Source organism: Pleurodeles waltl, chromosome 4_1 (assembly GCF_031143425.1).
Source record: "Pleurodeles waltl isolate 20211129_DDA chromosome 4_1, aPleWal1.hap1.20221129, whole genome shotgun sequence".
NCBI classification, from domain to species: Eukaryota; Metazoa; Chordata; class Amphibia; order Caudata; family Salamandridae; genus Pleurodeles; species Pleurodeles waltl.
In genome coordinates, this window is record NC_090442.1 from 208,075,560 (window position 1) to 208,090,920 (window position 15,361).

A 15,361-nucleotide genomic window follows, 5' to 3' on the forward strand; every position below is an offset into this window, starting at 1 on the left:
CCCGGGGGGCAGAAAGTCTACTAGATGCCATGGAATAAAAAAATTAAAAAAATAGTGGGGTGGTGGCTACCAACCAGTATGGGCCTGGTTATGCCCCCACCCCAACTGAAGGGGTAACAGTCTTTCAGCTCTCCCGTGCACACTAAAACATCTTATCCCACGGCAAGCAAGAGGACATTTGATTATTTTGGGTTTTGTTTTACATTTGGGCCATGAGAGCTTGGCTAACTCTCAAAATCTTCCCACTTGGAATGGTGAGGGCCACACTTTTTGGACGCTGCCATGTAGAAAAATCCACAGGACCTAGACACATCTGAAAACTAAACATCTGATTGATTCCAGGGTGGTGTGCTTCACATGTGCCCGCACCATTTTCTTACCCACAATGCCCTACAAACCTCCAACTTGGCTGGAAATCACACATTTTTCCCACATTTTTGTGATGAAACCTTCCAGAATCTGCAGGAATCCACAAAATTCTTACCACCCAACATTGTCTCATCTGTGCTGATAAAAATTCTGCTGCACTTGTCAGCCTAAAAATGTTTTTTTTTCAAACTGTCCTTTTGGACTCACTTTGGTTCCCGCTCAATTTCAACATGTTTTTGGCTCTTCCCTGTCACAGACACTTGGCCCACCTACACAAGTGAGGTATCATTTTTACCGGGAGACTGAGGGGAACGTTGGGTGGTAGGAAATTTGTCCCGGTGCAGTGACCCCGCACAGAAATGTGGGAAAAAAGTGATGTTTTAGCTAACTTTGAGGTTTGCTGAGGATTCTGAGTAGGAAAACATTGGGGGATCCACACAAGTCACACCTCCCTAGACTCCCCTGGGTGTCTAGTTTTCAGAAATGTCTGAGTTTGGTAGGTTTCCCTAGAAGACTGCTGAGCCCAGGACCAAAAACGCAGGTGCCCCCCGCAAAAACAGGTAGTTTTGTATTTGATAATTTTGATGTGTCCAGATAGTGTTTTGGGGCATTTCCTTTCGCGAGCACTAGGCCTAACCACACAAGTGAGGTACCATTTTTATTGGGAGACTTGGGGAATGCTGGGTGGAAGGAAATTTGTGGATCCTCTCAGATTCCAGAACTTTCTCTCACCAAAATGAGAGGAAAAAGTGTTTTTATGACAAATTCTGAGGTTTGCAAAGGATTCTGGGTAACAGAACCTGGCGAGAGACCCACAAGTCACCCCATCTTGGATTCTCCTAGGTGCCTAGTTTTAAAAAATGCACAGTTTTGGTAGGTTTCCTTAGGTGGCAGCTGAGCAAGAGGACAAAATCCACAGTTAGGCACTTTGCAAAAAAAAGCTCTGTTTTCTTTGGGAAAATGTGATGTGTCCACGTTGTGTTTTGGGACATTTCCTGTCACAGGCGCTATGCCTACCCACAGTAGTGAGGTACCAATTTTACCGGGAGACTTGGGGGAACACTTGGTGGAAGGAAATTAGTGGCTCCTCTCAGATTCCAGAACTTTCTGTCACCGAAATGAGAGGAAAAAGTGTTTTTTTGGCCAAATTTTGAGGTTTGCAAAGGATTCTGGGTTACAGAACCTGGAGCGAGCCCCACAAGTCACCCCATCTTGGATTTCCCTAGGTGTCTAGTTTTAAAAAATGCACAGGTTTGGCAGGTTAGCCTAGATGCCGGCTGAGCTAGAGGCCAAAATCCACAGCTAGGCACTTTGCAAAAAACAGCTATGTTTTCTTTGGGAAAATGTGATGTGTCCACGTTGTGTTTTGGGGTATTTCCTGTTGCGGGCGCTAGGCCTACCCACAGTAGTGAGGTACCATTTTTACCAGGAGACTTGGGGGAACGTTGGGTGGAAGGAAATTTGTGGCTCCTCTCAGATTCCTGAACTTTCTGTCATCGAAATGAGGGGAAAAGGTGTTTGTTTGGCCAAAGTTTGAGGTTTGCAAAGTATTCTGGGTAACAGAACCTGGAGAGAGTCCCACAAGTCACCCTATCTTGGATTTCCCTAGGTGTCTAGTTTAAAAAAAATGTGCAGGTTTGTTAGGTTTCCCTAGGTGCTGGCTGATCTAGAGGCCAAAATCCACAACTAGGCACGTTGCAAAAAACAGCTCTGTTTTCTTTGGGAAAATGTGATGTGTCCACATTGTGTTTTGGGGCATTTCCTGTTGCGGGAGCTAGGCCTACCCACACAAGTCAGGTACCATTTTTATCAGGAGACTTGGGGGAATGCTGGGTGGAAGGAATGGAGGGAAAAATGTGCAGGTTTGGTAGGTTTCCATAGGTGCCGGTTGAGCTAGAGGCCAAAATCTACAGCTAGGCACTTTGCAAAAAAACATGTCAGATTTCAATGTAAAAATGTGATGTGTCCATGTTGTGTTTCCTGTCGTAAACATTAGGCCTACCCATGCAAGTGAGGTACCATTTGTATCGGGAGACTTGGGGGAACACAGAATAGCAAAACAGGTTTTATTGCCCCTTGTCTTTCTCTACTTTTTTTCCTTCCAAATGTAAGACAGTGTGTAAAAAATATTTATATTTGAGAAATGCCCTGTAATTCACATGCTAGTATGGGCACCCCGGAATTCAGAGATGTGCAAACAACCACTGCTTCTCAGCACCTTTTCGTCTGGCCATTTTGGAAATAAAAAGGTTTTCTTGATACCTATTTTTCACTCTTTGTATTTCAGCAAAAGATTTGCTGTATACACAGTATAGAATGAAAACCCACTGCAAGGTGCAGCTCATTTATTGGCTCTGGGTACCTAGGGTTATTGATGAACCTACAAGCCCTATATATCCCCGCCACCAGAAGAGTTAAGCAGACGTAACGGTATATTGCTTTAAAAAATCTGACATCGCAGGAAAAAGTTAAAGAGTAAAAAGTTGAGACAAATGGCTGTTTTTTTACCTCAATTTCAATTTTTTTTTTTATTTCAGCTGTTATTTTCTGTAGATAACCCTTGTAGGAATCTACACAAATTACCCCTAGCTGAATTCAGAATTATGTCTACATTTCAGAAATGTTTAGCTTTCTGGGATCCATCATTGGTTTCACGCCCATTTCTGTCAGTGACTGGAAGGAGGCTGAAAGCACAAAAATCGTAAAAATGGGGAATGTCCCAGTAAAATGCCAAAATTGTGTTGAAAAATTGGGTTTTCTGATTCAAGTCTGCCTGTTCCTGAAAGCTGGGAAGATGGTGATTTTAGCAATTTTAGCACCGCAAACCCTTTGTTGATGCCATTTTCAGGGAAAAAAACACAAGCCTTTTTCTGAAGTCCTTTTTACCCATTTTTTTTTTTTTAAACGAACTTTTTGCTGTATTTTGGCTAATTGTCTCCTTCAGGGGAACCCACAAAGTCTGGGTACCTTTAGTACCCCTAGGATGTTGGGAAAAAAAGGATGCAAATTTGGCGTGGGTAGCTTATGTGGACAAAAAGTTATGAGGGCCTAAGCGCGAACTGCCCCAAATAGCCAAAAAAAGGCCTGGCACCTGAGAGGGAAAAGGCCTGGCAGCGAAGGGGTTAATGAGATAACAGTGCAAATATAGGTAAACAGTGTTTACATAAGTTAGCTCACCAAAGCCAGATCTATTGGCTTTGCCAACGCATGTTGCCTATGAATTTAAAAGTTAATGGAATCATATGGCATTAGGTGGCCTTGTCAAGGCATTTTCGAACTTCTGATCTGCAGATTTGAAAGATAATAATATTGCATTATGGTTTAAATCTGTGCTTCCAGAGTGACCATCGCCCAGAGCGCCGCTAGGGAGATCAGTCCCTGCATGCAGCTTTTGTGTTAGCAGATGACTGCGGAATGGGCTTTTCTTTAAAAATACAAGAATGAAGAGCTGAAGTTTGCTACTGAACCAGGAGGGCTGCATCATAATAGCCTTGTTTTTATTTATTTTTTTCAAATTTGAACAAATGAAAGGGCAGTTTGAATTTTCAGGAATACATCATCTTTGAAGAGACTCCAACACTTCATATATTTATAGAAAGGCCACCTCCTAGCCTCCATGCTATGAAGTAACTGTATGGTGATAGGTCTACACACTACTTACCATTATCTGAATCTACAAACAAGTTATAGGATGTCACTAGCTGCAGTGTTTAAAACTCTGCCTTAACAAATGAAGCAATATTATAGCTGGAGTTGTGAGCGCAGCCCATGTGAATTCTATTTACTTTGAGGCACGCACTGTATGTATGATGTCAGCAGGGCTGACCTTAGCCTTAACACTGTTTGTTGGCGCCTCCCAGTGACCACCTCCGCCACAGATTCCATCACTCCGATCCTTTAACAGTACTCCTCAAGTCTCCACCCAGATGCATTTTATTAGTTTTGAAACACCACTCATTCCAGGGTAGGGCGTCAGAACACTTTATAGTGCACACACTTTACACAGAGACAAGCAATCATACGTGTGTAAATCAGTGTATAAGAAATGTTATATAAGAGAGAGGCCTACAAGATGTAGGAGTCACATGTCATCCATACTGGTAGGCTGTGTAGTTTAGAGCATTTGGTCTGGAGAAGCACAAACTCAGAATTTAAAATGTAACACCATGGCTGGGGGTTCTCTTTAATGATAAGAATTGATTTATACCCAATTGAACTCTTTTTGCAACAATAGGATAATGAAAGAGTGGGGAAAAAGCAATAACGCTCTAAGCTATGCCTTGCGGAATGCATACAGTTCTTTGATGACAGTTAATAGTTTACTGTTCTATATTAAGATTCTAACTTATAAACTGTAAATAACAAAATTACCTCTTGGACAAAAGCAGTAATCCACTGAGCTATTTGCTTTATGTGCACTTTGTGATCTGCATAATACATGTTCTTTGCAGGAGTCATATTGACCCCCTGCGCTATCTTAAAACTTTACTTGCAAAAACTTCGAACTCTCTCCAGGTAGGACATTAATCACCGGAGTTATCTTGGCATTTTTATTGCTGCCTGTAAACTGATGGAGGCACGGAACGCTGCAATAGGGCCTTTTAAAACTATAGTATACTTGCAAACATGGCGCCCCCTCCCAAACTCAGCACCCAGTGAGGTGGCACCGGTCACACCGCCCTAGAGCCGGCACAGGATGCCAGGCAGTGCTCCTTTCTCGGCAGAGGGACCATTCCGCTGCACACTAATTTGTGAAAAAGGCCATTTTATTGAAGGCAAACAGAACTCACAATTGAAAACAATCATTCGGATTAAATGCACATGATGAATAGCCTTAGACAATGTTCCAACAGCAAATTCTAACCCATTTCCCCATGCCTAAACTTTCCACCCCAGTCTGTGTGCCTCTATGTCTGCCTTTACCCTGAAGGAATGCATCCAAAACACTCCTATGGTCAGCCCCTCCTCTGTCAGCATTACTAGAGCATCCCCAAAGCATGCCTCTTTGTCACCCCGCATCTGACCTTGTTCTCATCTCCAGATGGCAACTATGCCGACCCACTGGAGAGACCCTCATCCTTTGGAACCTATGTAAATCATCCAAGCCCTTTCCCTTCATTGTTTGTCTTTCTCTGATCTACCTGCACATGCAGCCTATTCTGTTCCAAGCTTATGCCTACCTAAGACTTTGCCCCTACTACTTCCAACACTCTGAATGCCCTAAAAATCACATAAAATATTGGATGCAACAGCACAGCTTCCCAGGAACACACTGGCACACACACTTACATTGGTCAATTCAGTATCTCTACTGTAATTGTGCTCACCTGCATTCCTTCCTGTCCCTGGCCCAACCTTTGAAGACTCACCTCACAGAATCAACCCCACTTGTTCATAACCCCAAAAGCACTTGCCATAGAAGCCTATGCCTGTCAGTGTTCCCACTATGGTCATTGGAAATAACTTCATCCACCAACAACATCATGAAGTTCAACACATCCCACGTACTGACTCCCATCCATGCACTTCTACTACTTCTCTTCTTGGGTCTTCTCTTAAGAAATTCCTTCCATGCTCGTTTTTATGCTGTTCTAGTCTAATATATATTGCTGAGAAGCATTCCATTAAAATCAGTGCTCCCACATCCATGGCAACTACACTTCCTCTAGCACTGCCTCCCCATGGTGGTTAACTTCCGGCACCAATCATGAAACGTTGACCAATGAACATGAGGGAAAGCATCTTCTAATTAATTGCTGTGCTCCAAAATGTGCCCAGTGTAGAAAACCACATAAAATAAGCACTGCAAGATGAGTTCTCTCAGCAACTACCAGAACGACCTGTTATTTGCAGACAACTTGTTGCTCACTCACACTACCACCTCCTTGTCTATCATAAAGGTCACCTTCCTATCGGTCAAATCATGTACAACTTGGTTCTAAAAAAAAGTTGAGGTTATATTTAACAAATTGGCCTCAAATAACCCTATGGTGGTTGTGGATAGCAGTATTACATTGACTGCTCCATCCAATTTAACTTTAGAGTAATGTGCATCACTTACCTCTGATCAAGTAAAACAAGCCATTCTCACTACCAAATCTGGCTCTCCGTTTGATCCCTCCCCACCAGCTGTGGTACAAATGCCGCTAGATTTAGTTGCTACTATCATGATTACGATCTTCAATCAGATGTTTAAATTGGGGTCCTTCCCCAAAAATTGGAAGTCAGCTTCCATACTTCCCTTGCTAAAATAAAAAGCCAACCTTCATCCTTTTGACACCAATATTTATCCACCAAACTCCTATTGCCCTTTTCCTGCCAAAATCATGGAGACAGCCATGAATTAGCAACTGGCATCCTGCATAGAGAGTAATCACCTTCTGGAGGATATCCAATTTGGCTTTAGAAGTGGCCAATCCTAATGCTGCATGAAAGAAGCGTTAGGTTTGGCCAACGTGCCCTGACTTGGTGCTCCCAGGCAGATTGGGAGTCTGGGCCTGCTCTCTCCAACCTGACAACACAGCGCCCAGTTGGAGAGAGCTCAGTGTGTATGTGTGTTTGGTTGGCCTGAGACAGCTGGCCAAATACATATGCGCACTGAGGGGAGTGCACACCATTCCCCTCCATAGTTGTCATCCCCGCATGGCCCTGCCCCTTTAAATTTGTTTTTTTTAAACGTTTTGCAGCTGCTGCTGCTGCTAGCGGTAGGGAGATGCTGCTGAAACTACTGAACAGATTTTCACCAAAACAAAAAAAGTTTCATGACCAGAACCTATCTTTCTGCCAAATTTGGTGCAATTCCATCAAGTAGTTTTGGCGCTATTGCTGTTCAAAATCCCTATGGAAAAATTAATGGGGAAAACGTGTTTTGGGACCCCCCTTTTTCTCGGTCACCCTTGAAACTTTCCAGACAGTCGGAGAGGTGACTGGCAAATTTGTGCATTTTTTTGCGTTGCTAATAATTTATACTGTTTGATAAAAATCACCATTAAACTTTGCTCTTTTTTTCCTAATTTTAAGGTGATCTGTCAAGTGAGGCCGAGAAAAACAGGGGGTCCCAAGGGCCCATAGGGTGAACCCAAAAGGAACCCCCCCCAGTGCCAAAATAGTAAAAAAAATATGCAAAAAATGTAATTTAATAAATTACAAATCCTGCAGAACTCCACAGCTCGGTTGTTATTTGACATTTCAAAGTTCCAATTTGCGACCCTGGGTCTCAATAAACTACATTGGCTTCCTGTCAAGCAACACATCACCTTTAAGGCATTATGCACTGCATTTAAGGCTTCACAGGGAACATGCCCAGCCTATCTGCACAAAATGTTTAATTGGTACCATCCTACAAGGACTCTCTGTTCTTGTTCTTCTAACAATGTGTCAGTCCCGCCTTTCAAGCCCTCCTCTTTGGGAGGCAGAAGCTTTATCAGATGTACTGCGCTGCAGTGGAATAGCCTTCCAGCCAAATTTAAATCTGCCTCCTCCTTACTAGCATTCAGAAAGATGCTTAAACCTGGCTCTTTAGTTCTTAGCCAGTGGTTTTTCTCATATCATTTCTTATTACATCATCTGTAGGTATTTCCACTTTGTTCACACACAGTGTCAGGACACCTCCAGGCATTTGAGTACTTTACAAGTTTTAGCATCATCATTGCCACATCCACCAGAAACAAAGTCTATGAACCCAACACTGCGGGTGCTTTTTTGAAGTTTTTGGGCTATCTTATGATGCACCATCACTTTCACAATACAGGTCAAAAGCATCTAATCCATATGCATCAAAGACCATTTCAACAGCCCTGTGTTAGGGTCTATATTCATCCACATTGTCACTCGATAGTAATCATTGAGGAGCCTAATCCAAGTACTCTTGTCTTATCAAATCCCCTCCATAATTCATACCTTATGTTGTGGCTTTGTGCCCCACTTAATGGCCAATCCTCTGTGTATGCAGAATGCCTTTCCTGGTGCCACTACCTTGCATGCAAAGTTCAAGTGGCCCATCACTTGTTAAAGCTTCTTCTGTTCTCATGTTATCCTACTCATCACTTTTATACTGTACACTAAACACTATTGCCACTGAATGGATCCCCAGCCCAAAAAAGGTGAGTGCAGTCCCCGATACTTCTGTGTTTTCTTGTGTCACCAGATCCCTCAGGTCTTGCACCACTTTCTCCATCACTGTCATCAGTCTTGGGTGAACTCCCTGAACTCCAGCCCTCCCCTCAAAATTATTTAAGTAATGTATGATCTGTTCCAAAACCATCCCTGACTTTACCACACATTCTAGGAAGGTTCGTAAGGTTTCAAAAACCCCACAGGCCACCAAAATCTTCATGGACACAACACAGCTTACCTCTGAACTGTATCCCCAGCAGGCCAAAAACCACCTGGGTGCACTGGCAGTAGGTGAAAACCAACTGAATGTCAGTCTTCTCCATGTTGTCCCTCTTTCTGCAAATTCATACTGTTGCCATGTTGATGGCAGTGTTAACAATCAAACATTCCTTCTGGGAAATGTAATCATTGACTGAGTTCCCTTGTGTCCAAGGCTGGTGATGAATTAGTGTTCACTCTATGGTTGTTTTTTTCACTACACTTTCAGAGAAGAGATCATTCGTGTTAGAAGGCCTTTTAGGAGTGAAAAACGAATTTAAGAGTTTTTCCACTACCAGAAAATGTAAAAGTTAAAAGCACAGAGCCAATTTTTACACTGTACCCCGCCCTATGTGTTGTTTAGGGCCTACCCTAGGGGTGACTTATATGTATTAAAAAGGAAGGACATGTTGAAATGGCAGTTTAAAAACAACACTGCAGGTGGCAGTTGCAGGCCTGATACATGTTCTACAAGCTACTTTAGTGGGCAGCACAATGAGTGCTGCAGCCCAATTGTAGCATTTAATTTATAATCCCTGGGTACACATAGTATCATATCCTAGGGTTATATAAGTAAATTAAATGTACCCATCAGGTGTATATAAATGTACCATGTTTGGAATGGAGAGAGCACAAGCACTTTAGCACTAATTAACTGAAGCAAAGTGCCCAGTGTCCTAAACGTCAACAAAAACGAAGCAAAGGAAAGAAAGGCAAAAATCTGGGGAATGATCCTGCAGAAAGGGATACAGTGTGTGTGTGTGTGTTTATATATACACACACACATATATATCAAAATATATTATATACATATACAAATTATATATATATATATATATTTACTACTGGCAGTCGCCAGTGGGTAGTTATAGTTCGGACCTAGTTTCCACAGGAAAGTGTTTTTTGTTTTGCCTATAACTTTGGTGCGTTGAAAAATCTTCACAAAGCTTTCAAAACTACCTTGCCACTCACTTCAGCTTCTGTGTTGAATTTTCGGGGTGATTCGTAAAGCAGGGACTAAGAAAAAGGGGGGAGTCCCAAAATATGTTTTCCCCATGCAATTTCCCTGTGGGGATTTTAGACATGACTACAGTCCATACCGCTGAACAGAATTAGAAACAAATTGGCACTAAGGTAGATCTTGGTCCAGAAAGAATGCCTTTTGTAATTTGGTGTAAACCTGTTCAGTTATTTTGGAGTTTTTAAAGAAAATAGATTTATGGATGTCCAGGATCCCTTAGATCTCAAAATGAGACCTGATTGTCTGCCACCACTTCTTGGTTAAAGACTGGGACTCAGACGCACCCACCCAAAAAAAAAAACACAATGGGGAAGAGTAGGAATACCCTGACCCCCCTAGGCCTGGTGGTGGGGTCCCTCTGATCAAAAATGTTTTTCTTATTTTTTTCATTTTCCCTCACTTGCTTTGTTTGCCTCCCCCCCGGGTGGGCCAGGTCCTTGGAGAATATATATTATACATTAAGGGAAGGGGGCACATGTGGCCCCCTTCCTCAGGCTGATTATGGCCTCAAGCAGAGCCACCCACCCAGGGCTCTGCCGTTTACATTGAATGGAAGGGGCCATGCGGCCTGCCTCTGGGCTGATTTCAGTCCCGGGAACTGCAACCCCCAGGGCCCAGCTGTAAACATAAAGGTGGAGTGAGGCTGCGTGGCCCCCTGGCCTGGGCTGATTTTGGCCCCTGGCACCTCCTACCCCCGGGGCCCAACCAAGCACAGCAAATGATGGGGGACTACACGGCCCCCCTCTGAGAGCCATTAATAGCCCTGGGGGCCTCAAGGCTGGCTTGAGCCCTTAGGTACCTGTAATTCGTGCCCTTGCCATGTACCACTAATTACCCCACATATTACATCAGTCATGACATCTTCTATGACATCATTGATAATATCATTGCAACATTTGCAGTGAAATTATTGATGAGTAACGTAAGCATAGTGGGGGCACAAGTTACAGTTACCTTAGGGCATGAGTTATAGTTACATGGAAAACTATAAATGCTGAATTTCTATGTTTTTATCTGTGTAAAACCGGAACCTAACTATAATGTCTATATATGCAATATTCCTTGTGAATATAATTTAGAGTTTTCTGCCCATTCATCCAATGATTGTGGGTTGGGGTAGAGGGTTCAAAACATTAATGTTGTCACTGACACATTCACGTAACTATAACTTTACTTTAACCTCTGTTGTTTTCAGTGAATTTCTAAGGTTTTTTTTTTTTTTACAAAATCAGATCTTTTTATAAGGGCTGGGCTGTAAATCCACTCCGCCGGCAGAGTTTGCAGAGTTTTGCCACTCTGCACTTCACTTGGAGCACAGAGGCCCATATTTATACTTTTTTAGCACCGCATTTGCACCGCTTTTTAATGCAAAAGCGTCGCCAACTTACAAAATGCAATTGTATTTTGTAAGTTTGCGCCGCTTTTGCGTAAAAAAAATGACGCAAATGCAGAGCTAAAAAAGTATAAATATGGGCCAGAGTTTGGCAAAAAATCTCCATCAACTACTGGCAGAGCAGAGTTTAACCAGGGCGTTCACCGAATGTGTGCCTGGTGGAGGCACAGAGTTTGCCTGTGGAGCCGAGGCAGCACCCCTCCCGGCCGGGGAGAGGAAGAAGCTGTATCACAGGCGGTCGCACCCTGCTTTCGGTCTATCATACGCTACTGGGGGGATCACTCACGGATAAACCTTGCACTTATTCTCCGAGAGCTCTAGATGCCCCTTTGCTTCGCACTAGTGTCGCGTGCACTTCCCAATAAGCTGCGCTCTAATTGTTGGTGGCTTCTCACGCTCAGTGGCCTCGCTTTGACCTGCTAATTAAATTGAGCTCTTTAGCTGCGCAGTTAAATGGAGGAAAACGTTATAAATAATTAAGTATCTGCCACATTTCAATAGAAGATACAGGTTTGGTATAGTTCTTTTATATTTTCAAGGTACATTTAAATGTGTGTGTGGAATCGGATGGTTTTAATGTAGCAACAAGTCATTACTCCACCTGCTTGTGGAACTCCGCGGAAGTTGTTGGAGTTTTCTGTCAACTACGTGGAATTCCACAAAGTGAAACTCTGCAATCTCCGCCCAAGCCTACTTTTTATCACCTTTTTGTGCTCAGCAACCCTTCATTCACATTCCTGTCAACCCGAACCTTCTAAAAAATCAGCCTAAATTTCTGCATTTGTCTGTTTTCCATTCTCCCATTACCACTCTCTTGAGCCAGAGAAACTGGTAACTCAACACCCGAGATGTACATTCCTAGTATTCATGTTGAGGTATGCAGAGGACTGAATAATTAAGGTGCTCGTGCTGGTGCACCACAAGGCTAAACAACCCTTAAAATGCTAGTTTTGGAGGCGAGGAAAACTCCAATGAGCCATTATCGCTCCATGAAGGGCTCCTTGTTGCATGCACAAAAAGATCTACTGAACTTCTTTGAGTCTTTGTATAGGCTGGAAACATTTTTGGAAACTGTTTCTGAACAGAAAGGAAGTCACTCTCTCTTTGTGAGCTGGTACAGGTGAGTGAAAGTATGAAAACAAACTCTTCTCAAAAGCATTTTCCCCAGAATTCTCAATATTTGGTTAGACCAGAAAGAATAGGTCTTTCTTACCTTATTGTGTCTTCTTTCTGTCTGTATGCACTTACCCTTCACCATTAGTTGCATATTAATAATTGCTTACATTGTGTTTTTTTTTATTTTCAAAACGTTGGCGCTGTTGATTCTGATATTTGTGTCTCACCTAATGAAATGCCATCAATAGATTGAGTTGTTGCTGGGCTGATCCTCTACACTGTGGTCCAAATTTAAGGATGGCCTTGCGCCATCTAATGCCACATTAACATAATTTTCCTGATGCTAATGTACCATTAGAGTATCAAAAACGCCATGCAGTATCTACAACGTGGCGCAATGCATGCATTTTGTCACTTTGCGACCCTTTGCGCCACATTATGCATACGCCATAATGTATGCAAAGGGGACGTTCTGAGGTAAGGAGGCCCGCAAAAACGGTGCAGTGAAATCTACAAGATTTCATTGCACCATTTTTGGCGTCATTTTTAATGCCTGCTAAAAGCAGTCGTTAAAAGGATTGACCCATTGGAATCAATGGGCCTCCTTGCACTTTGCTCCACTAGCGTCAGAATATTTGACGCTAGTGGAGCAAAGCTCCACATTAGCGTCAAAAATGTTGACGCTGTTGTTCCTAATATTGCCATGGTGTGCTGTATCTTAAATACGGGGCACACATGGTGGTGTTAGGAGGGTGCAGGTGGGGCCTGGACTCTCTAGTGTTTGATTCTTTGTTGAGGATGATAGGTAATGGCCCTTAGACACATTTGTTCTTTACACAGTGACATGGGGAACTAGTCAAACTAATAAATAGCTAACTCCTTATTTGAAACCACGTCCTTGGGCCTGCATTAGTGAATTTCTGAGAGAATCCAGTCTTATGCATAGGGGTAGAAGAGTACGTAAACATTTATGGAGTTGTTCATGTTTATATTTGTGTGATTGTATTGGTCATCGTAATACAATAAATGTACACATACATTTTCATAGTCAAATTGTCTGATGAACTCTCATTACCCAAAGAATCCTCTCTTTGTCACAGGTCCTGGCTTGGCATTCATTGCATACCCAAAAGCCGTGACGATGATGCCAGTGCCTCAGCTCTGGTCTTGTCTCTTTTTCCTGATGTTGATTTTCTTGGGTCTGGATAGCCAGGTAATGATGATTGTTTTTCTTGTTGGTCTTTAATCCAAGGGTGGCTTGTTGCCACTACTTTAGTTGCTAAATATATCAGAGAATGGTAGTAATCATACCACATCTTGAAATAGCCGAAGGAATTAAGTGGATAACACCAACACACTTTCCCCTACACATACAATTTGTTCAGTGCACACCCTGTATGAAATATCCATGCTGTATTGTAAACTTTGCAAACTAGTATACTACTTCATTACAAGTATAACACACTACAGCTGCAAGTTAACACCCCTTTTCAGCCAGCTGTCACTCACCAAATGCTCTATGGTACTGAAAGTGATAGATTGTATCTCTTTGTAGTCAGCTGTTTTCCATATTGCAATCAGTATCTAGCAGCTACAAGGTACTGACCTTTGCTTATTCACTGTGATACAATGGGGCATAGTTACATGCCCCTAACGCCCCCAGAGCATCACTAAAAGTGACGCCCAAGTGGTGCTGTGCACTGCCCATATTTACAAGTTGGCGCTAAACCACTTTTTGTGACTTAACGGCATCTTGTAAATATGGGGCCCTCCGACATCGTTTTCCGCGGCAGAGGGGCGTGCAATGGGTGTTGCTGTGGGTGTTCCATCGCAGCACCCTTTGTGTTTGACCCTGCCCCAGATTTACAAGAATTTGTGAACCTGTGGCAGTGCCAAAAACTAATGCCACCCGGGGGGAGTGGGGCGATAGCATGGCGCAACGAGGAGAAATACTTTTATTTCTCCTCGTTTTTGCTTTTTTATGTGTGCTGCAGTCTGCAGCACACATAGAAGTAACAAATTACCATTGTAGATTGTTTATGTGCAAGAAGGGACACCTTCCTGCACATAAACAATCATTCCCTTTAACGCAGACACCCTTGCAATATGGTGCAAGGATGCCTGCGTTGGCACTGACAGCTCAATTTAGCACCAGCACTAGAAACAGAGGTGTATGCCGTATCTGTGTAAATACGGCGCATCCCTGCGTTCAAAGAGTGATGCTGCACTGCCAATTGTGGCGCAGCACCACGCTGCACCACTTGTGTGCAAATATGCCTCTATTTTCTCCCAAAGACACTAAGGCCCATATTTATACTTTTTTGACGCACAACTGCGCCAACGCAGTTGTGCGTCAAAAATTTTAACGCCGGCTAACGCCATTCCAAAGCGCCATGCGGGCGCCTTATTTATTGGATGATGTTAGCAGGCGCTGCGGACTGGTGTGCGTCAAAAAAAATGACTCACACCAGGCAGCGCCGGCGTAGGGGAAAATGGAGCTTGGGCGTCAAAAAATGGGGCAAGTCAGGTCTGAGGCAAAATTTTGGCCTCAACCCGATTTGCGCCATTTTTTTTTACGCCCAACCCCCATTGAAATGACTCCTGTCTTAGCAAAGACAGGAGTCATGCCCCCTTGCCCAATGGCCATGCCCAGGGGACTTAAGTCCCCTGGGCATGGTCATTGTGCATAGTGGCATGTAGGGGGGCACAAATCAGGCCCCCCTATGCCACAAAAAAAAATCGAACAAATATACTTACCTGAACTTACCTTAACTTCCCTGGGATGGGTCCCTCCATCCTTTGGTGTCCTCCTGGGGTGGTCAAGGGTGGCAGTGGGTGTCCCTGGGGGCATGGGAGGGCACCTCTGGGCTCCTTCTGAGCCCACAGGTCCCTTAATGCCTGCCCTGACCCAGGCGTTAAAAACCGGCGCCCATCAGGCTGGGCGCAGTTTTTTAAGGCCTGCCCCCTCCTGTGCGTCAAAATGACGTCACAGTATAAATATGGGGCACAGGCCTTAAACTCATTTTTTTGAAGGGCACGCCTACCTTGCATATAATTAACGCAAGGCTGGTTCACCCTTCTAAAAAATG

General features: G+C 43.4%; 1 protein-coding gene across 1 annotated transcript in view; it reads left to right on the plus strand.

The window, feature by feature from the left end:
• Window positions 1-15,361, plus strand: part of LOC138287581 (sodium- and chloride-dependent betaine transporter-like) — a 515,340-nt gene that overhangs the window by 437,936 nt on the left and 62,043 nt on the right. The window contains exon 10 of the mRNA XM_069228140.1: window positions 13,373-13,485. Within this exon, the coding sequence (XP_069084241.1) occupies window positions 13,373-13,485 (113 nt within the window). The remainder of the gene's footprint in view (window positions 1-13,372; window positions 13,486-15,361) is intronic.